The sequence below is a fragment of the Ascochyta rabiei genome, chromosome 14, assembly GCF_004011695.2.
Source record: "Ascochyta rabiei chromosome 14, complete sequence".
Classification (NCBI taxonomy): domain Eukaryota; kingdom Fungi; phylum Ascomycota; class Dothideomycetes; order Pleosporales; family Didymellaceae; genus Ascochyta; species Ascochyta rabiei.
In genome coordinates, this window is record NC_082418.1 from 252,580 (window position 1) to 277,951 (window position 25,372).

Sequence of the window (25,372 nt, forward strand, 5' to 3'; positions counted from 1 at the left end):
GCTGCGCGACCGTTCAGCCTGCACCAGGCCCTGCCCAGCACGTCGAGGAGGCGCTAGCGCGGGCTCCAGACGACTACACGCGTGTGACGACGCGCTGCACCAGCGTGCAGGCTTTGCTTGGGGAAACGTGCTAGCAGGTTCTGAATCGTGCTATCGGTAGAACAAGCGGTGCGGGATTTCCGATGGCGTGGCGTAAGCGGTTTTGCTCTCGTGGAGGCGAAGTGCGCAGCAGAGCCGCAACGGCACTAAGCAACTGCGTGGCTGTGGCTGGGCGCGGGCTAAAAATACTCGGAGGCTGGCCTGTCTGCCAAGCGTCTGCCAATCACAGCCGCGGATGCAGGCGTTGACAGCTCGCGTGGTTGGGTCACCCCTGCGCACGGCTGGGAAGCGGGTTCCTTGCAGCTGGGAGCCTGGATTTTGTGTGGATGCACACGACATGGCGACGGGGGGCGGAGGTTGGTCATGGCTGGGAGAGCCCCGGCGGCGTACGTATGCTTGTGCTGTGGGACGGGGTTGTAACGGGACTGGGTTGCTAAGGGACTGGCTTGTTTGTTGGGAGGGGAGCGGGCTCAGGAGATGGACGGATGGACCGAAGGCGAGATGAGAGATATAAGACACTGCTGTCGTCCCACCGTTCTTGTTGATCTCATCACCCAACGCAAACAATCAATCCATCCCCTCGCTCCAATTCTCTCTACAACATAGTCTAATACCACCACCTCAAACCAACCAACCAACCAACCAACCACCACACATATCAAAATGCAGTTCTCCATCGTCCTCGCTGCCCTCGCTGCCACCGCCTCGGCCCAGTACGCCGCCAACAGCACATCCACCTCTGCCTCGGGCACAGGCGCCGTCTCCGTGCAGCCCAGCGGCACCGGCGGCAGCACGCCCAAGCCGACCGGCAGCACTACGCCCTTTACGGGCGGCGCGAGCCAGCTGACGGGCTCAGCGCTGGGGCTGATTGTCGCCGGCGGCGTCGCGCTGATGTTGTAAACGACCTCCTTTCTTTGGCTCTGAGCCTCTGAGCCGAGGACCGCTTGTATGCACACGCCATTTGGCGCTCTTTCAAACCCACACTATTCGACACACCTTTCGTCTTTGAATATATACCTTGGCCTTTGTGGATCTTTGAACCTCGGGAATTTCTATCTTAATCGGCGTACTCGGGACCCTGCCCGTTCGGTATCGAATCAGCGCGCGGCATAGCACAGCCCATTGGCATTGGCATTTGCATTTGCATTGCATTACAAACCCCACACAAACAAGACACAGACAGTCATTCAGACCTTGTCAGGCGAGATGGTCGTGCATCCACAATCATCTGATGCGCGAGGGAAAGCAGCAAAAACAACAAATCAATAGAAAAACAATTAATATCACGCTTCACTATCACTTTACCTATTTGTCGTGCAGCTTTCTCTCTCTCTCTCTCTCTCTCTCTCCCTTCCACCCCAGCAGTCAGCAGTCAGCAGTTAGCAGCAAGAATCCCACCACCATCCACCTAACAACACAAGTCCCACGACCCATCCACCATAGATCCAACAAGCCACATCACTGCATCAGCCGACACCAGGCAGCTTTTCCGCCCGTCGATAGATCTCGCAATACACCACGCCTTGTACGCTTGCGGTGCTGGTTCAACGTCTTGTGGTGTGGCATTGCATAGTATTATTCCGCAGGCTCGGTATAGGTAGCAAATGATGTACACAACTGGCACTAGATAGAGAGGAATACTTTACTGTTGTGGTGTATACTGTTATATTGTGTTGTATATAATTAGGCTATATAACGCTACTCTTTACCTTGCTAGTTAAAGTTTTAGTAGTATATTATTTCTTATACTGTTTTAGTATAGTATAGTATATATTATTAGGTAGCTAGGTATATGTATTAGATAAATATACACAACTAGCACTAAATAGAGACAAATACGTTACGTTATGTTACGTGTAACTTAGGCTGCACAACGCTAATCTTAACAAGCTCTACCTTGCTAGTCTTAAGGTCTAGCAGTACTAGCTACCTAGTCTCTAGAAGTGTAGTATGCTAGTAAATTATATAGTGTCTTATAGTATAGTATGTATTATTAGGTAGCTAGGTATAGGTATTAGATTAATGTACACAACTAGCATTAAATAGAGAGAGGAATGTAAAGCTATTATATTATGTTACGTATAACTTAGGCTGCACAACGCTAATCTATAAGCTCTACCTTGCTAGTCTTAAGGTCTAGCAGCACTAGCTTCCTAGTCTCTAGAAGTGTAGTATGCTAGTAAATTATATAGTGTAGTATAGTACAGTATGTATTATTAGGTAGCTAGGCATAGGTATTAGATTAATGTACACAACTAGCACTAAATAGAGAGAGGAATGCAAAGCTATTATGTTATGTTACGTGCAACTTAGGCTGCACAACGCTAATCTTAACAAGCTCTACCTTACTAGTCTTAAGGTCTAGCAGTACTTGCTACCTAGTCTCTAGAAGTGTGGTATGCTAGAAAATTATATAGTGTCTTATAGTGTTATAGTATAGTGTGGTATAGTACAGTATTGTTAGGTAGCTGGGCATGGGTATCAGATAAATGTACACGACTAGCACTGAATAGAGAGAGGGATGCAAAGCTATCACGTCATGTTACGTGCGACTCAGGCTGCACGACGCCAATCTCGACAAGCTCCACCTCGCTGGTCTCGAGGTCCAGCAGCACCAGCTGCCCGGTCTCCCGGAAGCGCGGCACGCTGATGAGCAGCACTTGTTGACCATCGGGGCCCTCGATGACCTTTTTTCCGAACTGGTCCTGGCACCCGGCGAAGTAGACGTGTGGGCAGTCGTTGACGAGCAGCGGGTCGTCGTCTTGGAAGGGGTAGCACCACAGCGTGTCCGGGGCGGTGGGCGCAATGCAACGCCAGCGGAGCATCATCTCCATGACGTCCAGCGCGTTGACGTCGTCGACGTATTTCAGCAGGTCGGCGACCGTCTGGCCGCCGGTGCCCAGCACGCGGTAGCCTTCCACGTCGCCCTGCCACGGGTTGGTGACCGTGTCGAGGCCGTGTATGGTCTCGTTCGTTTTGGCCGGGGGCTCGGCGTAGAGCCTGCTCTTGGGGAAGAGGGCCGGGTGGAGGGGCTGCTGGGGCAGTGCGACGTTGGCAGGGTCGTTTGCGCCGGGCAGGAGGGTGATGGGGAGAGAGGGCAGGAGGTCGGAGAGGAGCTCGTCCAGTCGTTCGGCGGGCGAGGCGTTGTAGGACGAGGCGTCGTAGCCGTAGGCGTGCTTCTTGCTCTTCTTCTCGGCAAAGTCGTCTCGCGAGAGGATGGGGCTTGCGTGTGAGAGCGAATCGCCGGCTATGACGAGGCGCGATATCGTGCTCGCGGCGGCCTGTGTGGGCGGCCCTGTCGCTTCGCCGGCGAGGTACTCGAGCAGCAGGTTGAGCGCCAGCTCGTCGTCGTCTGCGCCGGTGATGTGCAGGCCCGAGACAATGGCCAGTCGCGCCGGGGCCGCGCGGTTGGGTGTTTGTTTCTTCGCAAGCGCCAGGGCCGCATCGTCGCGTTCCCAGCGCCGGGGCTGGCGTGGCAGGTCGGCGTACTGGGTCGCAATGACGTGGAAGGTGCCGTCTGCCTGCTCTGTGCCGAGCGCTGCCAACACGCAGCCGGTGACGTACGTCGACGTCAGGCTCTCGCCGGTGACGCGCAGACGTCCCGACTCGTCCTCCAGCATCATCTCGTCCTGGGCGCCGGACACGTACGTCTCGCGGGGCGGCGGGGCGGCGATCCAGTGCTCCTTGGAGATGTCGTCCAGCACGTTGGGCTTCAGCGCCATCTCCATGTAGACGGTGCCGACGATCCAGCACAGCTCGCCCTGCCGCACGTCGAGCACGCGCTGGACAAACGCGGGCTTGTCGCCCCCCAGCTCAAACTCGTCCCACGCGTCGTGTGCCTTTGTCTTGACCGCCTTCCTCAGCCGCGCCAGCCGCAGGAAGTACATGTCGGCGAACTGGTGAGCGTAGTTCTTCTCCGTGCCCTTGGGGAGGTCGAAGGTGTGCAGCGGCTTGTACTGGGACTCGCGCCGACTGGGTGTCGAAGGGGCATCCCCGCTGTCGTCTTTTTGTCAGCTGGCCGTTGGCGTGATTGGCGGGCTTGGGCAGAGCCTACAAGGGCGCGCCTCTTAGCATGTTGCCGTCCATGGTGTGGGAGAGGGGGTGGGCAGGGGAGTGGGCAGAGGAGTGGGCAGGGGAGTGGGCAGAGGAGTGGGCAGAGGAGTGGGCAGAGGAGTGGGCAGAGGAGTGGGCAGAGGAGTGGGCAGGGGAGTGGGCACGTGTTTGGGCGACGCGGGGAGCAAGTCGCGTCGTTGGCACGTCGCGTCACGCTATCCGGAACGGGCTGTGTAAGGCGCCGACTTCACTCTGTCCATCTGGGTTTCCAGCAAACAAACACTCGTGTACGAGGGGACGCGCTGGGAGAAATCATAGCAGTATTCCAAATCAAACGAGCCATCTCATGCGGCTTCCTATGCTACAAGTCGATACGAGTCCCAACACCATCAAGCCCAATCCATTCTTCGTGTATTCCACCATCGAGCCCAACATATTCCTCGTGTATTCCACCAACACGCGCCGAGCATCCAAGCAAAAACTCAGCCAGACTCGAGCTGCCCGGATCGGCTGAGAGGCCAAAGCCAAACACTAGCCTACATCCAGGAAAGAAAAAAGGGTAAACAAAAGTGCCTGCGGCTAGCAAGCGGGTATGCGAAGTGAGTATGACAGCACGCTAAAGCGCCATGTCCCAATAACGCCAGATAATGATGAGGATGAGCATGGATCGGTCTTCGCTTGCTCATGTCCAATGGGCAAGGCGGATAACAATGGCGAATGCCTGAGCCCACAGATCCAGCCCTGGGTCCTCGAAATTAGGTTTCAGAAATTAGACAAAACGTAATACATCGTGTCGTGCGTCCATTAGTCAAACGCCATCCCTTCGCGCACCGTGAGCGGATTGGCGCGAGGCTCTTCCCGGACTCGTTGGTTGCTGGATCCGCTGGACCCGTTCGACCCTTTTCGTTGACCGCCCACGCTCCCGTTCATGTTCATGAGCAGCATGCCGCTCTCACGTCGACGCTGTCGTTGCTCTCGGGAGTTGCCCTGAACAGCACTGTTGAGACTACCGTATCCTTCACCGCCAAGGTAGGCTTGCTCATACTGGGAAGCATCGTAACTAGGTTGCATGGGAATGAACCCAGAGTCATAGCCGCCGTTGCGGCCACGCTCCTGCTGCTGATGGTGCTGCTGCGGGTACCGGTGCTGCTGCTGCTGCTGCTGCTGCTGCTGTGAAGGGGGAGGTGCTGGGTAGGAAGGAGCAGAGCTGTCCTGGAACTGAGACGGTCGTTTATCAAAGCGCTGCGGAAAGCTGGTCTCGTTGTAGGCCGGCGTGGGTAAATCGGAGAACATCTGCCGACGCGGGGAACGGATAGCGTCATCTCCCAGAGAGGTCGCATTGGCGCGGATCTCGTGGATAGGAGAGCTCGCTTCATCCAGAGGCGAGCCGAAGATATCCACGTGGTCGGTCAAGAAGAAGGCGATAAGCGGGGCCGGAATGTTCAAGGTAGGTGCGAACACGATGCCAACATTCCGGACAGTCATCTTGTTCGTCGCAGCGTTGTCCACAACCTCGATGAGAAAGGACGACAGGTGACGCAGCAGCTCGAAGTTGGCCACCGGAAGCTTGTGCACCAAAACGTTAAACGTCTGGATTTTCTTGCTGCGCTCGTCCATGTCTGCAGGCGTTAGCTTGTGCAACAAACACATCAATCTACAACTTACCGAGAACCTTGAGAAAGTCGAGGTGAAGCTCTCGAGTCAAGATGGAAGCCGGCAACTCTCGCAGGTACAGCTTGAGAAGAGAAGCGACAGCATGTACATCAGTGTAGGGCCCTTCCACGAGCGGGATGTCGCCTTCGTGGTTGAACCTGTCGCGCAGGCCCTTGATGACGATGTTGGAGCCGCTGAGCCTGAAGATGCCCTCCTCCTTGATGGCTTTTTTTTCTTGGAGATACTCCAAGCAGCGGAAGACGACGGTCGGTAGCTGTGGGCCAAGGCCAAGAGGCCGCGAAAACTCCACGGCTTCTTGCAATGTCATGCCGAAAATGTTGCGATTCGGTGGCAGTCCCCGAGATCCTGAGACAGCTTGCGACGGTGTGCTGCTGACTTGTATGGGCGCGAGATCGGAGGAGCCACCGCGCCCTCGGAAGCCAAATATGCTACGCTTCTTGTCCCTGGCGGCCGTAGGGCCAGCTACAGCCTTGTTCCCCCAATTCTCTGCGTTCTGTATTGGAGTGGCGTTGCTGGGAGCCGAGATGGCAGGGAAATGGCCCATACTGTCCTGAGAGAAGGACGAGTTCTTAGGAGATCCTCTCGACGGTTTACCGCCCATTGCGTCTCGGTGATTGGGGCCGCGCACGGGAGCCTCGGCTGCCACGGTGTCATCGTAGCTGAGGCTCTGCAGTCTGTCGTTTTGTTGGTCAACGTCTGGGCTGTCACGGCTCAGTGAGCGATCGGGAGCTTTCGGGGGTGGCTTTTGAAGGCGCTGTGGCACGGCCGGCTTGGCCTCGACGGGTGAGGTCTCGTCGTGGTAGTCTACGTGCTGCAGGAGCGCATCGACCCAAGCATCTCGTTCCTCATCGTTCTCGGCGCAGAGGACGTGTCGTACCAGGCTTGCCGAGTCTTTCCGCTTCGGCTCCAGTATCAAAAAGGCGTGCCGGTATTGGTTGTCCTCGCCGTCCTCTCGCCGTTGCGGGGACTGGTTAGACTGTTGCTGTGACTGCTTTCCAATCTGAGCGTTGAGCAACTTGATGGTCCCCATGTGGGCGCCGCCCTCGACTTCGTAGTACCTAAACTCGGGCCCTTGCAGGACAAAGTATCGGGCTTTCCAGCCGCCAAAGTTCTTACCCCGCTTGGTAAGATAGCCTTCTTTGTTTCCTTTGGTACGTGGCACAGAGACGGCGGGAGCTAGAGTTGGCTCGGGCGTCAGTCTGTCGCCGGTCTGCGCCCCGATCACGTCAGTGGAGAAGAAGTCACAGACCATCAAGGCAGCCTCTTCGCTCATGGGCGTCTCTAGCATGATATCAAAGTATTGGTTCAGGGCAATTCTACGCGCATCGATCTTGGCTGGAGCATGACCGCTGAACAGAATGCGGTCGGGAAGCCTGGCCTGAAAGTCAGACAAGGATCTTAGCTGCGCGTCTAGCGCCGGAAGCGAGGCGATGTTCTTCTCTAGACGCCACAGCTGCTTGTTGTTTGATCGTGCGTAGATGGCGAGAATGAAAACGGGGTCTTCCTCCTGTGGTCTGGGAGCTAGGATGCTCAGACGGGAGGGGCGGAGACGCGACGAAAACACCTTGGCCTCGATCGAAGGCAGTGCGTTTGGGGGGAGCAACAGTCCCGGGTACTGTTCGGAGACAAGCCCACGGTATACGTGCTCGGCATCCGGTATCTCGTTCAGGGTCGGGCTGCTTGATGTTGAGTCGGGGCTTGGCTGCGCATTGGGCACCGTCAACAGATCTGGACTCCTCTTCGACTGCGCAGGTCTCTCGGCTTGTGCTCCGGGAGGCGACTGGTAGGATTGAGGGGTGTGCGGTGGAGGCGGGCCCGATTGTTGGAGGGTCGACGGCGCCGGCGGTGGGATGTCGGTGGGTGACATGGGTGGGGATGTTATCGACTGCTTGGGAAATCTTGGTAACGGCGAACCGGGAGGCCTGTCTCCAGGACGGGGGCTTGTCGGTAGACCTGGGCTCAACAGCGGCGAGGCAAAGGAGCCAACACTTCTGTTTGCCATGATGGAGCTTTCTGACGTTGCAGGACTAAGCATGGCGTTCAGAGACCCGGGTGGCGGGTGACGTGGTGACAGTGGCAGGCCGGCCTGGAGAGGGTTGAACTGGCGAGGCGACTGCGGCGATGCAACCACCATTTGAGGTACTGGGTTCTCTCCCGACGCTTCCACGGGCGTCGATCTGGACTTGCCCTTGCTTTCACTCTTCTTCTTCGCCGACTTGCTCCTAGCTTCTTCGTCTTTGATTGTCACGGCTTCGCGTGCACGGTCATCGTCCTCGCGTGTCTTCCTTCTTCCCCGATCTGCGACAATGGGAATCTCGTCCACCTCCAGGGTGTCATCGTAGTCGTCGTCGTCGTCGTCATGGTCGTCTTGGTTGGTCGCTTGGTGCAGGTGTGCGCTGGTCGTCACCGGCTTAGACAGGTTCAGAGGGGCAGGCGGGGCTTTGCGCAGGGGTTGCGCAGGCTTTCGTGGAGGCGAGCTGAAGCCGTCGCTGCGAAGCTCTGGTGTTGCCTGCGTCACTGCAAGCTGTGGCTGGGCAGTGGACGCAGACGATGTAGCCCTGTCAGGCTGTGGTGGGGTCGCAGGCCGTGGAGTGTGTTGGGTGCGCTGCGAGCCGAGTGTGTTCTCGTGCATGACGGCGTCCAGACCGAGCGCTTTGCTGCCAAGGGCCAGCGGTTTGACGGAATAGTCGGTGGGCGAGTTGATGGCCGAGTTGATGCTCGATGCGGTAGGCGACGCGACCGAGGAATGGGCGGGCGAGGTGGCCAGCTGAGACTCTGGATACAGCTGCGTCGCAAACTGCGCCTGTGTCTGAAGTGCGGCGCTGTGCTCGACCGGCGCTGGCTCGTCGTGTCTGGCAGGCGGCTCGTCGTGTCTGGCAGGCGGCTCGTCGTGTCTGGCAGGCGGCTCGTCGTGTCTGGCAGGCGGCTCGTCGTGTCTGGCAGGCGGCTCGTCGTGTCTGGCAGGTGGCTCGTCGTGTCTGGCAGGCGGCTCGTCGTGACTGGCAGGCAGCTCGTCGTGTCTGTCGCTGGGAGCGGGTGATTGGCTGTGTTCGCGTGCCACGAGGGAATCGAACGTGTCGGCCCTCTGCAGTGCGCCAGGCGCTGGCAGGGCCTGGTCGGCGGATTCCTTCATCTTCTTGCGGTAGCGGTCCTTGTCCCGCAGCGCACGCTCGAGGTCCTTTTGCAGGCCAATGACCATGGCACGCTGCTTCTCGACCAGGCGCCAGAGCTGCTGGTTGTGGCTAGCCTGGCTCTGCTTCTCCTTCCACATGGCTAGCAGGGCGGCCTCAGGCGAGCCGGCGGCGGCGATGAGGGCGGCCATGTCTGGGGGGTTGGCGGTGGAGACATCCTGCGAGGGGCGGGACGAGTGGCCGGGGGGTGGTCGCGGGGCTGCGGAGGCAGTCGAGGTGGCGGACGAGGCGGCCGAGTCGATCGAGGGATTGCGCGGGGAGGGTCTGGGCTTCGTCTCGGGGCGGAAGGGCCGTGACGGGGGAGGCATGGCTGGCGAGACGGCGCTGTTGGCATGCCCAAGGGCTCGTGGAGGGCGGTCGATCAGGGTCGGGAGGGCAGAGGGCGTGGCAGCAGCGGTGGTGTGGTCGAGCAGCAGGAGGGCGTCGAGGTGCTCGCGCGGGCTGCGTGGCTCGTCGCGATAGGGCGCGTTGGCGGGCGCGTTGGCGGGCGTTGGCGTGGTGGGCGAACGAGGGCTGCCCGCCGTGTGCTGCAGCGGACTCGGGGGCGGCTTGCGACGCCTGCGCTCGTCGTCGTCGTGGCTGGCGGCGGCGGCGGCGGTGGGCGTGCGGGCGGTCGGGGGTGCGCGCGCAGGTGGCGAGCGAAGGCTGCGGATCGAGGCGGCGAGCGAGGGCGAGGGCGAGGGGTGGGCGAGGAAAGCAGTGGGCTGCGTCTGCTGCGCGTGCTGGAGCATGGCAGCGTCGGTCCTCAGCATCGCGCAGGCGCAGGCGCAGGCGTTCAAACGAGGCTAGCAGCGCGGGACCAGGGTGAGCCCTATGCCCAACGTCGAGCGTGCAGCAGCAGTGGAGCCGGTGCTGAGACCCCCGACTCTTTGCGTCTCTGGCTGGAGGGCGCGTGTCGAGCAGGCCAGCAGGCCAGCAGTCCAACAGGTGAGTTGTTGGGGTTGCAGGCAGGGCTGCCGTCAGGGTTTGCACTCGTCGTCGCCGGCCACGCTCGTCAGCACTGACTGGCCTGACTGGCCTGACTGGAGACGGCGAGTCGTGGCCGCCCTGCAGCGGACAAGACGTGCGCCCGCAGCGTCGTCGAGATTTCGGGATGCAGCGTCAGGTGCCCGAGCCTCGCGCTTGATTCGCCCGTCTACGCGCCCAGGAGCAGGGTGTGCGCAGTCCATTCCGAATTTCCTTCGTCCAACCCTGGACGACGCCCTCTCTGCCCGCACAGGCACACGCAGGCACACGCAGGCACACGCAGGCACACGCAGGCACACGCAGGCACACGCAGGCACACGCACAGGCACAGGCACATGCACTATCAAACCCGGCCAGACGAGCAGTGCGTTCCTGCATACTCTGTCTGCCTCTGCCTCTGCCTCTGCCTCACAGTCCTGTAGGTGCGCTATCTCGACGACTGCCCGCGTGCATAGCTGAGATGAAACGAGTCGACCCTGGACCGTCGTCTCGCGGTCCAGGTGCGCTCGCTGTCTCCTGATTGGCCCCGTGGCCAGCAACACAGCACGGCAGCTACAGCGTAGCCCACCAGCCTGCATGTGCGGCCTTTCGTGTGCCCGCCATCGCTAGCTGCCAAGCCGCGCTCCCTGCTGCAAGTCACCTGTTGGCTGCAGCCCGAGCCTTCGACACGCGGACTGACTGGACCGTCTCGACGAAGCTGCTAGCCCACCGCCCACGACAAGCACTCGGAAGTCCTGCCTGCACCGCCAAGACCTTCAAGCTTGCAACCCCGAGATGAACAAGGAACGAAGGATTCAGCGGACCCCGCACCCGTCGATCCCTTCCCGAATCCCGAACCACACCCCATGCTGCTGTGCTGCTGTGCCTTCCCAACGGCCGCCTGCACACCAAGAGCGCACCTCAGCTGCTGACAAACCTCTCCACACGCACACCGTTCGCCATCAACCCAGCACACACTTCGAACCCTGTTGATCTTCTCCAGACAGGACACCCTACTTATCTTCTTCAGACAGGACACCCTACTTATCTTCTTCAGACAGGACACCCTACTTATCTTCTCCAGACAGGACACCCTATGTACCTTGTCTACACATGACACCCTACTCACCCTCTCCACACATGCCACCCTATGTACCTTGTCTACACGTGACACCCTACTTACCCTCTCTACACATGACACCCTACTCACCCTCTCCACACATGCCACCCTATGTACCTTGTCTACACGTGACACCCTACTCACCCTCTCCACACATGCCACCCTATGTACCTTGTCTACACGTGACACCCTACTTACCCTCTCCACACATGACACCCTACTCACCCTCTCCACACATGACACCCTACTCACCCTCTCCACACATACCACCCTGCTTACCCTCTCCACACGTGACACGGCTAGCGCAAAGCCGGCAAACAGCCACAGTCTTTGGAAACAAACAAACAAAGTACTCAATTCCCATGCAGATTACTCCACCCGTCAAGACACGACAAGCCTTGACCCATTCGTGCCAAATTTGCAGAGTCCTTGTCATCACTCTAAAAGCCTCTAGCACTTGGTGAACAAGGCAGCAGCGTCATGGAAGGGACTCTCAAAAAGATTGCACTTCGACAGGACCGTCTTCTTCAGCCCAAGCACGTCTACCATACCATGGCTTGCGCTCTCGCCGCGGTCTGGACAGGTAGTCGATATCATGCACAAGCTCGCCGTGTGATATGGGGTGACTTGCGCATCGTCATGGCACGAGAAGCATCGCCCACGAGTGTGTACATTCGACGCAAAGCTTTCTTTGGGAGCACGCATGGATCGAACGGGCGAACGGCTCTGGCTTGCTCAATAGTCACACTTGCACTGTGAAGCCAAACATCAATACCGGTATCGCACAATGCGGACTCATTTCAAGAGGTAGAGCTTCCTGCCTCACTCGTGAATGACTGCCGAGCCAACTCTTGCAGTCGTCGAGAACGTGCTCGTGTTGGTCCATCTTGCCGTGTTCGTAAAGCAGTGCTGTTGATTTGTGTCGTTGACGCCATTCCATGCCCCACGTACAGTGTTATACAGGTACACGTCCCGCCTCGTTACATCTACATCTGCACTCGCCCAGAGCCTCCTCGCTCCATCTTGTTCAACCTTCTCGCCGTCTCGATCTGTGTTCTTGTCCTCTGTCCGCGCACAGGCAGACCCATAGCGTGCCGTCGTCCCCTGTAGGTACCCATGTCCTTCAGCCTGCGTATGTTCTCTTGCACTTCTCGCCGCGCGTCGTTTTCAATCTTCATGGTCGACAGTTCGGCGGTGAGATCCATGACGGTCGCGTTCTTCAGCGAGCCGACCTTGGCCCAGGGCTGGATGTGGAATTTGGCCATGATCTTCTGCGACACCTTGGGGCCGATGCCGAAGAAACTCTCGAGCGAGCGCTGCAGGCGCGTTAGATGCGCGATCCGCTCGATGCGGTGGACGGAGCTGGTGCACATACTTTGACGAGCGACGCCTCCGTGAAGCTGAAACCGTTGATAAACACCTAGACACCGTCAGCGCATCCACCCATTCCCCCAATGGCACGCTTACCATGTCGCCGACAGTCCTCAGGCAGCTGCGTGCGTGGTGTTGAAGATCTGTAACGGTACCTGCGCGAGGATCGCGAATCTCGAATGTTGCCGGCCGCACGCCGGCTAACGTGCGACCGCCCCGACGTGGTTTCACGCTAGACGGCCAAGGACCACGTCTCGGAAACAAAGAGGGCGCCTCCCTCGTTCCACGGACTCGACACCTACTTAACCCCGCTACCTCCTCTCCCTGCAGACGAGGCACAAACCGGCATCATGATTTCCCTGCACAAGTTCGCTGTCTCTGTGCTCCTGATCCTCTCCGTCACCTTTGTCTTCTTCGCCCAGACCGCTGAGGCGACCAAGGGACCCAAGATCACCCACAAGGTAGGCACTACCCTCCCTTTCTCTGTTGCGAGAAGGGCAATGTTTCCACGGCGCTCTCTGCAGCTCAATTGGCAAGACAAACTGCACCGTGCTGGCTACCGTGCTCCGATTCGCTTTCTCCAACATGGCTTCAGGCCGTTGGGCAACGGCAAGCTGACATGAGTAGGTCTACTTCGACATCACCCACGGCGATGAGGAACTCGGCCGCATCACCATCGGTCTCTACGGCAAGACCGTCCCCAAGACCGCTGAGAACTTCCGTGCCCTTGCCACCGGCGAGAAGGGCTTCGGCTACGAGGGTTCCACCTTCCACCGCGTCATCAACCAGTTCATGATTCAGGGAGGGTACGTTGATCACAGCACACTCGGCCAGCCCCAGCTGACACCATCTGAAGAGACTTTACCAAGGGCGACGGCACCGGTGGCAAGTCGATCTACGGCGCCAAGTTCCCCGATGAGAACTTCAAGCTCAAGCACACCCGCAAGGGTCTCTTGAGCATGGCCAACAGCGGCAAGGACACCAACGGTAGGTCGCATGCACATCCCAACATGCGCAATCACGCGCTGACATTCTCCAGGCTCCCAGTTCTTCATCACCACCGTCATTACCAGCTGGCTCGATGGCCGCCACGTCGTCTTCGGCGAGGTTCTCGACGGATACGACGTCGTCGACAAGATCGAGAACGTGCCCAAGGGGTCTGGCGATAAGCCCGTCAAGACGGTCAAGATCGCCAAGAGCGGAGAGCTCGAGGTGCCAGCGGAAGGTATTCACGCGGAACTCTAAGCCAGCGCTGTAGCTGGCAACATGCAGGAGAGCTGCTGATATTTCCGCGTTCAAGATTTGTACGGCGTCGCAGGCGATGATGGCACCGAACTAGACGTCACCACCGACCAGACCACCAGCGCTGTTGATGTCGCAACTACCCCTGCCACCAGCCAGGGCAGCAAGGTCCCCATCCCCTCCATTCCTGGCTCCGCGCTCATGGAGGACGGACTTTCTTGGGGCCAGAAGCTTTTCTTCGTTGGCGCGATTGTCGCTGTTTGCGTTCTTTTTTTACGCTCGCGTGGAGGAGCAAGCAGCTCCGGTGGCTTTAAGCAGAAGAGCATGGCTTAGATGAGATATGCCGAAATGAAAGTGCGTTCGTTACAGTATGCTTGAGCGCACTGTCAGTGCTGTCCTTTGACACCAAAGCCGTCCCGCTGCATTGTTCACATGGCGGCGACGACTTCAGAGGCGGACTCGACTGCAACGACAGGCACGTGCTTGCTGGGGACAGTAGCGTAGATCTGGCCAACTTGCCCTGTGCGAGTACGCAACCAGGGACCAGCGCGAGCGCAGGTGAGGCCGGCCACGCCAGCCTGTCGGCGCTGCGATAATGAATTCTACACGCAACGTTATCCTTCGCCGCAAGCCAGGGCGACCCGTCGAACGGCCAGTGACGCAGCGTGCCCGACTGTGACGTTCACCGCCCATTTTCACCGCGTCGCCACTTGTGAGAGGCGAGCGCTCTAGCGGGCTTAGCGCAACCGCCTCTGTTCAGGGCTTTCAAATTTCTCAAAGGCCGTCGTCGTCCCTCCTTCCCCAACCCTCTACAAACTACAACCTTGCGTGTATTGCACGATTTCAACAACACGGTTTCTGTGAAGTCCCTCTTTTGGTCTTCACTCTCCTTTCATTCTCGTTTTTCAGGACTGAGGCGTTACCTCGTTCCTGCTCAGCGAGTTTCAGGCGCGTTTCTGCCTACGAATCTACACGGTCGTCATCTAGACGCTCATCGCATTTTTTGTTTGTCACTTCGAGCCAGTCGAAAAGTCACACACACGTCGTATCCTGCGACCCTTCACGACACCGAGTCCGACAAACGACTACCCCACTCCATCCATCATGGCTGAACAACTCGACATGGGTCGTCTCAACCTCAACGACTCCCAGCACGCTCCTCAGCAAAACGGCTTCGGCCACCAGGAGCGCTCTGCCTACATCCCTCCTCACCTCCGCGGTCGTCCTGGCGGCGGTCCCCCTCCTATGGACGGCCCTCCTCCCATGAACGGCGGCCCCGGTCCTGGCCCTGGCGGCAACGCCTGGGCTCCTGGCCCTCAGCAGGGCGGGTATGTCGACACGTCTTTCGAGGAAAGTCTTCTTGCTAACAAACATCAGTCGCGGCTACGGTGGCCCCCCTCCTATGAACGGCGGCGGCGCCGCAGGCGGCGGCGGCGGTAACTGGGCAAGCGCCCCCAACTTCACTCCCCGACAAGGTAGAGATGCCCCCAACGACGCCAGCTGGGGTGCCAACCAACCCAGCAAGTTCGACCCAAATGCTTACGGCAAACCAGGTGGAGGCGGCGGTGGTGCTCCCCGCGGCTCTGGTGACGGACAGTGGAAGGATGGCAAGCACATTCCTGGCCCCTCCAACCCCCGTGTCGAGCGTGAGCTCTACGGTGTACCCAACGACCCCTCGAAGCAGCAGACCGGCATCAACTTCGAGAAGTACGACGACATCCCCGTCGAGGCCTCTGGCCAGGGTGTCCCCGAGCCTGTCACTCGATTCACGAACCCCCCTCTCGACGAGCACCTGTTGAGCAACATCGAGCTCTCCGGCTACAAGGTCCCCACCCCTGTCCAGAAGTACTCCATTCCCATCGTCATGGGTGGTCGTGACTTGATGGCTTGTGCCCAGACTGGTTCTGGTAAGACGGGTGGTTTCCTGTTCCCCATTCTCGCCCAGGCCTTCAAGACTGGCCCCGTCGCAGCCCCTGCTGCGCAGAATGGCGGTTACGGCTACGGTCGCCAGCGCAAGGCCTACCCCACCTCGTTAATTCTGGCTCCCACCCGTGAGCTGGTGTCCCAGATCTTCGAAGAGGCCCGCAAGTTTGCCTACCGCTCTTGGGTTCGTCCTTGCGTTGTCTACGGCGGTGCCGACATCGGCTCCCAGCTTCGCCAGATCGAGCGTGGTTGCGATTTGCTCGTTGCCACCCCTGGTCGTCTCGTCGATTTGATCGAGCGCGGCCGCATCTCTCTTCAGAACATCAAGTACCTTGTTCTCGACGAGGCTGATCGCATGCTGGACATGGGTTTCGAGCCTCAGATTCGCCGCATTGTCGAGGGCGAGGACATGCCTCCCACAGCTGGCCGCCAGACTCTCATGTTTTCGGCTACCTTCCCCCGCGACATCCAGATGCTTGCCCGCGATTTCCTGAAGGACTACATTTTCCTTTCGGTTGGTCGTGTCGGTTCAACATCTGAGAACATCACCCAGAAGATTGAGTACGTCGAAGACGCCGACAAGCGCTCTGTCTTGCTGGACATCCTCCACACCCACGGTGCTGGTCTGTCCCTGATCTTCGTTGAGACCAAGCGCATGGCCGACTCGCTCTCCGACTTCCTGATCAACCAGGGTTTCCCTGCCACATCCATTCACGGCGACCGCACTCAGCGCGAGCGTGAGAAGGCTCTGGAGATGTTCCGATCTGGACGTTGCCCCATCCTCGTTGCTACTGCTGTAGCCGCCCGGTAAGTTCAATCCTCGAGCAGCATTCATGATGGCATCTTACTAACGTCTTGCAGTGGTCTTGGTCAGTAACCCTCCGTCCCTCGTCCCTGTTTCTTCGGTCTCCTTATCGAGTGCCTCCACGCTCTGTTGTCTTCTGCGTTCCTCCACCGCACCCCTCTTCATCGCTCTTACATCTTCTTGTACACGTTACTGACCTCGAATAGACATCACAAACGTCACTCACGTGGTCAACTACGATCTCCCTACTGACATTGACGACTACGTCCATCGCATTGGTCGTACTGGTCGTGCCGGAAACACGGGTATCGCCACCGCTTTCTTCAACCGCGGCAACCGTGGTGTTGTCCGTGATCTCATCGACCTGCTCAAGGAGGCCAACCAGGAGGTCCCCCAGTTCCTCGAGTCCATCGCCCGTGAGGGCTCCGGCTTCGGTGGTGGCGGCGGCCGTGGTGGTCGTGGTGGCGGTCGTGGCCGTGGCAACGCTGCTACCCGTGACGTTCGTCGCATGGGCGGTGGTGCTGGTGGTGGCTTCGGCGGCGGCGCTGGCAACTGGGGAGGTCCTCCTCAGCAGGGTGGCTTCGGTGGCGGCTACGGCGGTGCTCCTAGCTACGGCGGTCCCCCACCCCCCATGGGCGGTAGCGGCGGCGGCTTCGGCGGTGGTGGCTACGGCAACCCCTCAGGCCCTGGCGGCAACTCTTGGTGGTAAATCTGCCACTCCGTGCCGCACGACGATGCCTATCTAGGACCGCAGATGACGGCCTGGAGCGTCGTGCCACCACGTTAGGCGGCCTGTCTCTTTGATTTTCTATTTGTTTCGAGCATCTCCCCGCGACTCCTTGTTGGTCCTTGCGCAACGACACGGATTCCGGAATCTCCTACCCCGATCAGCATATAGACAGCGAGTGTTTACTGCGGATCTGCCTATTTTCGAGCTTCGCTGCATTACGATACCCTTCGACGACAGTGCGTCGAGCTCGAGCATAGATGGCAGAGCCATCTGCCTTGCCTTTGAAGGCAATGCATTACGAACATTTCATGTCTTCGCTCTTCTCGCAAAGCATGCTGCTTGGGGAGCTATAGATCTCGTTTTCCGGATATTCCCTGCCGGCGGCTTGTTTTGTCATTTCTTACGGAAAAGCGATTCCTTTCCCTGGTCGTACCCTACGGCGACACTTCTTCGTTGTCTCCCGTCGCAGCGCCCCCAGGATGGAGGGCCAGACGCGACATGTCATGACGATGAAAAAGTTTTGCTTGTTAGTCTCGCACATAGATGGCGTTGTCAAGGGTCAAGCACTTTTTTTTTCCAATGGGCCTTTACCAACGAAGGCTTGAGCGAAGGAAATACCCCTGGATCTGTGGTGACGGTCATGACTTGGGCAAGGGAATCATGTGAAAGCAGAGTTTCGAGCGGATGAGTAGCTAGATAGCCACCACGGGCTGAGACTGCTTTGGCCCGTGAATGCATGTGATTGTTCAACGTATTATACGTTCGTCTCTGCCTTGTTGGTGATTTGGCAACCTCCATCTCGGAGTCTCATCTCGGAGTGTGCAGCGGCGTCAACCAAGACGACTGGAGAAGGCATCACGTGTATAGCTGCTGAGCGCGTCCCAGAAACCCCCAGGCCTCGTGTCCTAGGTGGAGGAGAGGCACGTGAGGCGTTCGTGATGGTCCCGCAAGTGCTCGGCTTACTCAAGGCATCTCAAGGCATCTCCCAGCTCCTGGCTCTTAGCTCCTAGCTCTCAGCTCTTAGCTCCTAGCTCCTAGCGCAAGAAGCTTTGGCTCGTATCCGCGTTCCAAGGCTCCTCCTCAACGATCCCGGCCCATGGCCCTACGATTCGCATTGATCCACTCGGACACGTGTGATTGAGCGCCGGGCAGCTGCAACCTGCGACGCGACTCGTCCTTGCCCCTTTGGAGAGTTTGCACGACCACAACCATGGAACCGGGCGCGCCGCCAGAGCCCGACTCCAGGAACAGCTTGCGACACATCCTCGCCGCAGACCCCAGCATGGACGACACAGGGCCCTCGCCGTCGCTGGCCAACACCCCCGGGCCCGATGACAGCGAGACGGCAGCGCAGTCGCAGGACGGCTCCAAGACAGCCACGGACCCAGAGGCCCCGCCGCACTACACAGCGACGACGACGACGACGCGCCGCAATGCGAACGGCAGCGTGTCCTCGGTCTACAGCGGCAACAAGATCAAGCATCTGAAGAAGGACGACGGCATCCCCCTGTGGCGCAAGGACATCCAGTACGACTTCCTCAAGCTGGTCTTCGAAGACGACACGCCCGCCTTCACCAAGCAGTCGGACAAGACGGGCGGCCACACGTTTGCCGACATCTACCTCGATGCCATGGCCAAGAGCAGCAAGTGCAGCAAGATCCTCAAGGACAAGCTGCTGACAGAGCGCCCGGCCGCCATCAACATGGCCATGGTGTGCCTGCTGGTCAACGTGGGGCGCATGAACACCACCCTCAACTGTAAGATACGCGTGCCTGCCCGCCGCTCCTGCCCGCTAACCTGCCCGCCGCTCCTGCCCGCTAACCTGCCCGCCGCTCCTGCCCGCTAACCTGCCCGCCGCTCCTGCCCGCTAACCTGCCCGCCGCTCTTGCCCGCTAACCTGCCCCAGTCTTCCCCGAGATGCGCGCACAGCTGCGCACCTACCACTCGATCCCCTCCCTCCAAGCCCACCAAGACCCAAACGCCTACAAGCAGCTGCAGGATGCGCCGCGATTGAAGTCGATCCTCAAAGGCGCCACCGAGGACCAGGAGCAGCCCAGCACCATTGACGAGATCATGTCGGCGCCCGTGCCGCGAACCAACCCCGTCAACCTGATCTTCGTCCTTTCCCAATACGCGCCCAAGATCTCAGAACTGCACTTCTTCCCCCCACGCGATTTCTTTGATCTCGTCATGCGATCCAATCTCAGCAGCAGAAGCAGAGCCACCGCCTTCCTGTGGCTCATGTGGTGGTACCTGGAGAGCGACTTCTCCAAGAAAGCTGCAGACGAGAATCCCTTTGGGCCCGGACAATACGGTCCAGCCGACGATCCAGCCACGGCCGACTTCCCGATCAAGTGCCCCGCATTTGATTTTCTGACTCCTGAGCAGGAAACGGCAGAGAACGTCGATACCACGGACGAGAAGAACTTTGGCGAGATCAAGCGCAAGGAAAGAATAGCCATCCTGGCGAGTGACATGGCTCCTGTCGTAACAGGACCAAAGCGCACAAACAAGAAGGGTAAGTGGGAGCCTGGTCCCACCCATACTGGACCTCTCGCAGTTCTGCGATCGAGGACTTTGGTGAAACACATCCTTTGCTGCATTTTTTTTTTTTTTTTTTTTTTTTTTCTTCGTTTTTTTTTTTTTTCGTCAAACGCGTAACAAACACTGACTGTCTTTCAGTGTTCAATCAGAACCCTGTGTTCTCCGTGGTTGCGGACGACGGCGCCTCGACACCTGGCAGAGACCGGCAATCCACACCAAACGGTATGCCATTGCTCGACACTCCCCTCCTTATAACAACACTGACATGATAGGGTCTGTCAAAGGTCGTGGGAAAATAGGAAAGGCGGCCTTGGAGCGAGACTACCCTTCAGATACCGACAGGACACGCTCAGCATCACCGCCTGCAAAAGCTACACCAAACATGCGAATCAACACGCTCCTCAACGACGATGCACCCATGTCCACCCCGGCTCCGAGCAAAGGTACTAGCCGTGGCAACTGGTCCCGTAGCAAACCTGGCACTGGAGGGCCACGCAGCTTTCGCTCGAAGCTCGATGCAAACGCTTCCCAGGATGGCCAATCACCTTCTGGCAACGCACCTACCTTCTCTGGGCCTCACGGCTTCTATTTGCCTCTGAACGGCTCAGATCCAGCACACAAGCGCACGCGACCCCTGACACAACACCAATTAGCTGTCGAACAGTACCGCCGGCGACGTGTCGATGTGATTCTCGACCGTGGGCTGCGTGTCGAATACAAGGCTGCTGCGAGGCGTCGACGCAAAGCTAATCCTTTCATGCGCTCCTGGATCCGCTGTAAGGGCATGGCGGATGGCTACGACACCGACGAAGAGAGCCCCACCCCAGGTCAGCACCCTCAGGACATGGAAGTGGGTACGAAGACACCCCCACCCATGCCTGCTGGTCTTGTACCCTTGGACTTTGGCGGCGAAGTCAACGATCACGGCGAGGAAAGCTACTACCGTGCCAAGATGCTGGGTAGAGCTCTGCGCCGCCTTGATCGCTGGGAGAACGGCAAGAGCGGGAGCAACTCCAGGACAAGGGGTCAGCGATACGCGGAAGAGATGGAGGACAGAAGCGACGACGACGATGAAGATATGGCTGACGTTGAAGAGATGGAGCGGAGAGAGGACATGGACTCGGACGACGAAGATGAGGACATGGAGAGGTACGACACAAGCACGCTACCACCGTTATCGAGAGTGGGTGTCTGAATGTACATCTTTCTTCACTCATTCTCCTGTTCGACAAGGGAGTTGTAGGCGTTTAAGAGCTCGCGCTTCTGAGGTCTGATTCTACTACACGTATGCTTGTCATGTATCACTCTGTTGCAGTGTTGCTCTAGCATCGGTCCAACGAACCATGTTAGCCAGCGGCAAGCTGGCGCGCCTGGCGTATGTGGGTAAAGATACCTGGCTTTTCTTCTTCGTCTTCTTCTTCTTCTTCTTCTTTTTTCAAAACTACCTCGAATTCGAATCATAGACTAGTCCTTGTCCTTAACCTTGACTGTCCCGTCAACTGCGGTTTACATCGTTCCGCCATGATGATTCGTAGCGCTTTTTTTCTTCTTCTTCTTCTTCTTCTTCTTCTTCTTCTCTTTGGTGATTTACATGGGTGTTGGGAAACGTGGGGTTCGTCTCGGCTGTAGTGTCGTCTCCATCGTGGGGACTCGAGAGCGCCAACGGCGCGGCGGTAAGGCGCGTTGAGTCTCTTCTCGTGGATGTGCATGGAACGTGCGACGACGCGCCCTCTGGCGTGATTGATTCCGACAACATTCAACCCCGACCCAGATCCCCGTCTTCTCTCGAGCAAGTGCGAAACCGAGACGAACAACGACGCTGATGGTCTCGTGGAAATCCTTGATTCCCTTGATTTCCCTCGATCGAGGCGCGGCGCGGTCTGAGCCTCGCTGGGCTGCAGCGGCGTTATCTCACACCCGACTTCGCCACACTACGCTGCCCACGGTTAGACGTTTGGAAGACTTGCATTCAGACCGGTCTGGGGAATTCGCAAGCGTTGGTCCTTTGCGTTGGTTTCTCGTCCTCACTGGATCGCATCGACGCTCCTCTCTGCGGTGTGGGAGCCTCGCTAGCAGTTTTGATCGCCGGCGGTTATTGTCGCCTATATGGTCTACGATGAAGCTGTAGTTGGGGTTTCAATCCGCTTTTCGGTCTTTGCTGAGCGCGCTTGGTTGGAGGCGACGGCTGCAGTCTCGTAATCACTTAGCCGCTGATAAAAGCGACAGTACAATATAACGTATTCTATCAGTAAGCTGGCCACATCAGTGAGCTGGCCACTCTAAAACACAGCAAAATCTCACCTTTCTGCACCTTACTATCTTAACAAGTACCTAGTAGAATTCTATAAAAATTTAAATACTATACTGAATCTATACAAATACTCTGTTTTCAGACTTGTAGAATATAGACTCTTTTATTAAGAAAGTTATTAAGAAAAAACATAAAATGTCTATGCGTTGTTAAGTGTCTAATGCTATAGTATAGCTACAGCTCTATAAATTCAAACATAGAGTATTTGTATAGATTCAGTATAGCATTTAAATTTTTATAGAATTCTACTAGGTACTTGTTAAGATAGTAAGGTGCAGAAAGTTGAGATTTTGCTGTGTTTTAGAGTGGCCGGCTCACTGACGTGGCCAGCTTACGTACCTACTGATAGAATACGTTAAACGTAAAACTAGCTTACATCGCAAGGCTATCAAAGTTTGTGCGGTGGGGAGGTTAGCGGCGGTTCGACATGCTGTGAAAGCGGTCTTCGTGTTCGCTCGGAGGACTCGACAAGTGCAAATGTAGCGATTCAGTCAACTTCTGGATTTGGATGCTGAGTCAGTAGTACAGCAGACAGGGCGCTGCTGAAGGGCGCAGACGATAGGTCCTAGCGCCCTGCCAGCCAGCAACAGGCAAGGTCTGTTCGAGAGGAATCGGCCACGCCAGATGGAACCGACCAGTATGTTGTGACATCTACGAGCAGGTTTTGCTTAGAATCTGCTGGTGATGTGTTCTTGTTCCAGAACTGGGTGGGTGCATACCGGTACAGTTGAGCAGCAGTTGTACGCGACAATCTGACGTTGATGGAGGCATCACGATGAGAGGTCCGATGCCAATGCAGCTTTGTTTGAACAGACATGATATTCGTAGCGGAGAGCCGCGTTGGATAGCTAACACTACCAACTATCGCACCAATAGGCTACAAAGTGTACCTAAAGCCCTCTAGACCCTCGATGATCTTGCCACCAGCATCAGCGCGCTTATTGGCCCGCCAGAACTTGAGGTTCATGAGCAGAGCGATGACGACAATAAGACCAGCAGCGATCATGCAGGCAGTGATGCCGGGAACGTAATTGGGCTTGTCCTGAGTCCGGAAGACGGTACCGCCGATGATTCCGCCGATGCCACCGGCGCCGACAAGGGTGGCAGAACAGAGAGCACGCTTCCACTGGCCGCGGATGTTGTTCGCCTGCCATGTCAGGACGGCGGGAACGTTGGCGTTGGCAGCGGCGGTGGCGAGGAAGACACCGGTATAGCGGACGCCGACGTTGCTGGAGAAGCCGATCATTGGCAGGCCGATGAGAGCCATGACGCCGTTGACGATGACCCAGACGGAGCGGATCCTGTATCTAGAGGATCAGAGTCAGTGGTAGTTCTTTGAATGATGATATAGAGTGGAATACGTACTTGTCGCCGAGATAAGCAAAGCCCATCATGACAAAGCCGGCAAAGACATAAGGAGGTGCGATGAGGCAGTTGGAAGCAGCGGTGTTAAAGCCCATGCCGTCTTTCAGAATGATGGGAAGGAAGTAGGCGATGGCGTAGGTGATGGTGGTGGTGAGCATGAAAATGGCGGCGAAGCCCCAGATCTTGAGATCGAGAGCGTTCTTGAGGTACTTTCCGATGTTGAATTCTTCAGGAAGCGCATCGTGACGATCTCTCTCAATCCGAGCGACGATGAAGTCGACTTCCGACTGGTTAAGGAACTTCTTGCCCATGCCAGGCTTGTTGGCAAGCTCCGGGAAGTCGACGATGAAATACCAGCCGACGAAGCCGATGACAACAGTAAGTACACCCTGAAGGATGAAGATCCAGCGCCAACCACTGAGACCAGGGCCGAAGGATACAGGAGTGGTAGGCTTAGCCTTGGTGGGTCCGTAGTGGACACCGAGCCATGGAGCGGCCTGGATACCGTGGCCCTGGAGGAGGGAGAACAGATATCCGAGAATTCCAGAGAAGGCCGATGACAGCATGCCAATGAGGAAGAAAAGAGTGTTGCGCTTCTGAAGCTCGAAGCGCTCGTACCAAGATGAAAGTAAGTAGACGCTGGAAGGGAAAAAGCCAGCCTCAAAGATACCGAGCAGGAGACGGAGAGGGATGAGAGTGTGCCACTCCTTGACGAAACCGAAGCCAATCATGACTGCTCCCCAGATGACGACGATGGATGGAAGGAAGATGCGAGGACCGAGCTTGCGCAGGACGACGGTGGCAGGGGGCTGCAGCGCGACGTATGTGATGAAGAAGAGCAAGACAACGATGCTGTAGCGCTCGCCAGTGAGCTTGAGGTCGGTTCCCATACCAGCAACCATGGCAACACCCAAGTTGGTCCTATCCATCAAGGACACACAGTACATGCAGCCAAGAACGGGGATCAAGCGCATGTCGACCTTGCGGATGATCTTCTTCTGCTCCTCGGGAGTGAATGTGTTGATAAGGTCATTGTTGCGCTTCGACTCCGCCGAATCAATGCGCTCGATCTCGGCGACGCCACCCTTCTCTTCAGAGAGAGACATCGTGATGTAGATGTTCCGATTAGAAGAATGAGATGAGATGGGGTAGATGAGGTGTTGAGGTGGATAGGGTGTATAGGATAGGGTGGATGGAGTGATTGAGGTCGACTGATCCTAGCGAAAGAGGACAGAAGAGATATCGAACACGAGCAAAGACGAGCAAGACAGACCTCATATACCCAGACCCATCACTCTACCCCAGCTTTCATTACCCCAGATCCGTTCCGACGCCCACATAGTCTACCCCAACATAGTCTACCCCAGACTTTGCCCCTCCCCCCGGCGTTCAGCGACAAGCATGAAGTGACTAACTGCATGCGAGATGTGCGCCCGGGTCTATGGAATCGGATTGTCCGGTTTTGGTAATGGACGATAGAAGTCGATGGGTCTTGGTAGAAGTTCCAAGACTTCTCAAGAACGACAGCAAAAAGATCTAGACCCTGCAACCTGGCGGCTGAGTCTCCGATCTTCGTGATAGACCGGGAACGTACGTACTTGGCGCAGATCCGGGGCGAGCTAGGCAATGTGGGCGTTGGAGTCTAGGGTGTGCTAAGATGGATGGAAAGATGCTAAGAGAGTTTGGTGCATGTTCATTGGTGTGGTGCAGATGGATTGTGATTGAGCGGAGGCGCACACTAGTGAGGTCTGGACCATTGGAGACCAGAATGACAGAAGTGATGCAGTCGCCAATGTACCAACACCATCTCTAGCGAACATGACGAGTGCCGTGATCGAATGCCGGCCGATGCTTGCGGATGTTGATATAGGCGTGTTGTATTGACTACATAGCCGTGACAGCCGATTGCTGTGATCTCAAATCGAAAGGCCACGACAGAATAGAGGACATGAGTACCAATGAATACAGCTGCACTGCTGAAGATGCAATTACTAGTTGG

At 57.3% G+C, this 25,372-nt stretch overlaps 8 protein-coding genes across 9 annotated transcripts, besides 23 other annotated features; 4 read left to right on the plus strand and 4 right to left on the minus strand.

Moving 5' to 3' along the window:
* Window positions 1-723: 723 nt before the first annotated feature.
* Window positions 724-748: a tandem repeat.
* A 14-nt stretch (window positions 749-762) lies between these two features.
* On the plus strand, window positions 763-999 carry EKO05_0008030 (uncharacterized protein; the record flags this gene model as incomplete). The annotated part of the gene is made up of 1 exon (XM_038946432.1): window positions 763-999. The coding sequence occupies one exon, from the start codon at window positions 763-765 to the stop codon at window positions 997-999; it is 237 nt and encodes a 78-aa protein (XP_038796502.1).
* Window positions 1,000-1,219: 220 nt separating this feature from the next.
* Window positions 1,220-1,252: a tandem repeat.
* Window positions 1,253-1,422: 170 nt separating this feature from the next.
* Window positions 1,423-1,448: a tandem repeat.
* Window positions 1,449-1,824: 376 nt separating this feature from the next.
* Window positions 1,825-1,878: a tandem repeat.
* A 163-nt stretch (window positions 1,879-2,041) lies between these two features.
* Window positions 2,042-2,090: a tandem repeat.
* Window positions 2,091-2,264: 174 nt separating this feature from the next.
* Window positions 2,265-2,313: a tandem repeat.
* Window positions 2,314-2,636: 323 nt separating this feature from the next.
* On the minus strand, window positions 2,637-4,185 carry EKO05_0008031 (DNA polymerase delta small subunit Cdc1; the record flags this gene model as incomplete). The annotated part of the gene is made up of 2 exons (XM_038941383.1): window positions 2,637-4,095; window positions 4,154-4,185. The coding sequence occupies 2 exons, from the start codon at window positions 4,183-4,185 to the stop codon at window positions 2,637-2,639; spliced, it is 1,491 nt and encodes a 496-aa protein (XP_038796503.1).
* Window positions 4,186-4,956: 771 nt separating this feature from the next.
* Window positions 4,957-9,769, minus strand: EKO05_0008032 (Rho GTPase activating protein; the record flags this gene model as incomplete). The annotated part of the gene is made up of 2 exons (XM_038941228.1): window positions 4,957-5,771; window positions 5,818-9,769. 2 exons carry the CDS (start codon window positions 9,767-9,769, stop codon window positions 4,957-4,959), a joined length of 4,767 nt encoding a protein of 1,588 aa, XP_038796504.1.
* Window positions 5,262-5,287: a tandem repeat.
* Window positions 5,297-5,325: a tandem repeat.
* Window positions 8,159-8,194: a tandem repeat.
* Window positions 9,770-10,233: 464 nt separating the features above from the next.
* Window positions 10,234-10,305: a tandem repeat.
* A 62-nt stretch (window positions 10,306-10,367) lies between these two features.
* Window positions 10,368-10,393: a tandem repeat.
* A 1,675-nt stretch (window positions 10,394-12,068) lies between these two features.
* EKO05_0008033 (uncharacterized protein) lies at window positions 12,069-12,552 on the minus strand (the record flags this gene model as incomplete). 2 transcript variants are annotated; one of them, XM_038941304.1, is made up of 3 exons in its annotated part: window positions 12,069-12,398; window positions 12,458-12,502; window positions 12,550-12,552. In XM_038941304.1, the coding sequence occupies 3 exons, from the start codon at window positions 12,550-12,552 to the stop codon at window positions 12,069-12,071; spliced, it is 378 nt and encodes a 125-aa protein (XP_038796505.1). The 2 variants fall into 2 exon arrangements, with proteins under 2 accessions (XP_038796505.1, XP_059493168.1); XM_059637185.1 differs by having other exon boundaries at window positions 12,069-12,552.
* Window positions 12,553-12,803: 251 nt separating this feature from the next.
* On the plus strand, window positions 12,804-14,028 carry EKO05_0008034 (Peptidylprolyl isomerase; the record flags this gene model as incomplete). Its single annotated transcript, XM_038941451.1, has 5 exons — window positions 12,804-12,914; window positions 13,081-13,259; window positions 13,310-13,440; window positions 13,493-13,678; window positions 13,754-14,028. 5 exons carry the CDS (start codon window positions 12,804-12,806, stop codon window positions 14,026-14,028), a joined length of 882 nt encoding a protein of 293 aa, XP_038796506.1.
* A 771-nt stretch (window positions 14,029-14,799) lies between these two features.
* Window positions 14,800-17,132, plus strand: EKO05_0008035 (RNA helicase; the record flags this gene model as incomplete). Its single annotated transcript, XM_038941384.1, has 4 exons — window positions 14,800-15,023; window positions 15,073-16,425; window positions 16,480-16,487; window positions 16,630-17,132. The coding sequence occupies 4 exons, from the start codon at window positions 14,800-14,802 to the stop codon at window positions 17,130-17,132; spliced, it is 2,088 nt and encodes a 695-aa protein (XP_038796507.1).
* Window positions 14,968-15,012: a tandem repeat.
* Window positions 15,103-15,132: a tandem repeat.
* Window positions 17,058-17,096: a tandem repeat.
* Window positions 17,133-18,135: 1,003 nt separating the features above from the next.
* Window positions 18,136-18,192: a tandem repeat.
* A 171-nt stretch (window positions 18,193-18,363) lies between these two features.
* Window positions 18,364-20,892, plus strand: EKO05_0008036 (RNA helicase; the record flags this gene model as incomplete). The annotated part of the gene is made up of 4 exons (XM_038941336.1): window positions 18,364-18,910; window positions 19,060-19,671; window positions 19,836-19,919; window positions 19,970-20,892. The coding sequence occupies 4 exons, from the start codon at window positions 18,364-18,366 to the stop codon at window positions 20,890-20,892; spliced, it is 2,166 nt and encodes a 721-aa protein (XP_038796508.1).
* Window positions 18,563-18,579: a tandem repeat.
* Window positions 19,756-19,800: a tandem repeat.
* A 205-nt stretch (window positions 20,893-21,097) lies between the features above and the next one.
* Window positions 21,098-21,129: a tandem repeat.
* A 111-nt stretch (window positions 21,130-21,240) lies between these two features.
* Window positions 21,241-21,274: a tandem repeat.
* A 656-nt stretch (window positions 21,275-21,930) lies between these two features.
* Window positions 21,931-22,343: a mobile genetic element.
* A 126-nt stretch (window positions 22,344-22,469) lies between these two features.
* Window positions 22,470-22,672: a dispersed repeat.
* Window positions 22,673-22,885: 213 nt separating this feature from the next.
* On the minus strand, window positions 22,886-24,479 carry EKO05_0008037 (uncharacterized protein; the record flags this gene model as incomplete). Its single annotated transcript, XM_038941274.1, has 2 exons — window positions 22,886-23,315; window positions 23,374-24,479. The coding sequence occupies 2 exons, from the start codon at window positions 24,477-24,479 to the stop codon at window positions 22,886-22,888; spliced, it is 1,536 nt and encodes a 511-aa protein (XP_038796509.1).
* Window positions 23,171-23,204: a tandem repeat.
* A 17-nt stretch (window positions 24,480-24,496) lies between the features above and the next one.
* Window positions 24,497-24,533: a tandem repeat.
* The last annotated feature ends 839 nt before the right edge of the window (window positions 24,534-25,372 follow it).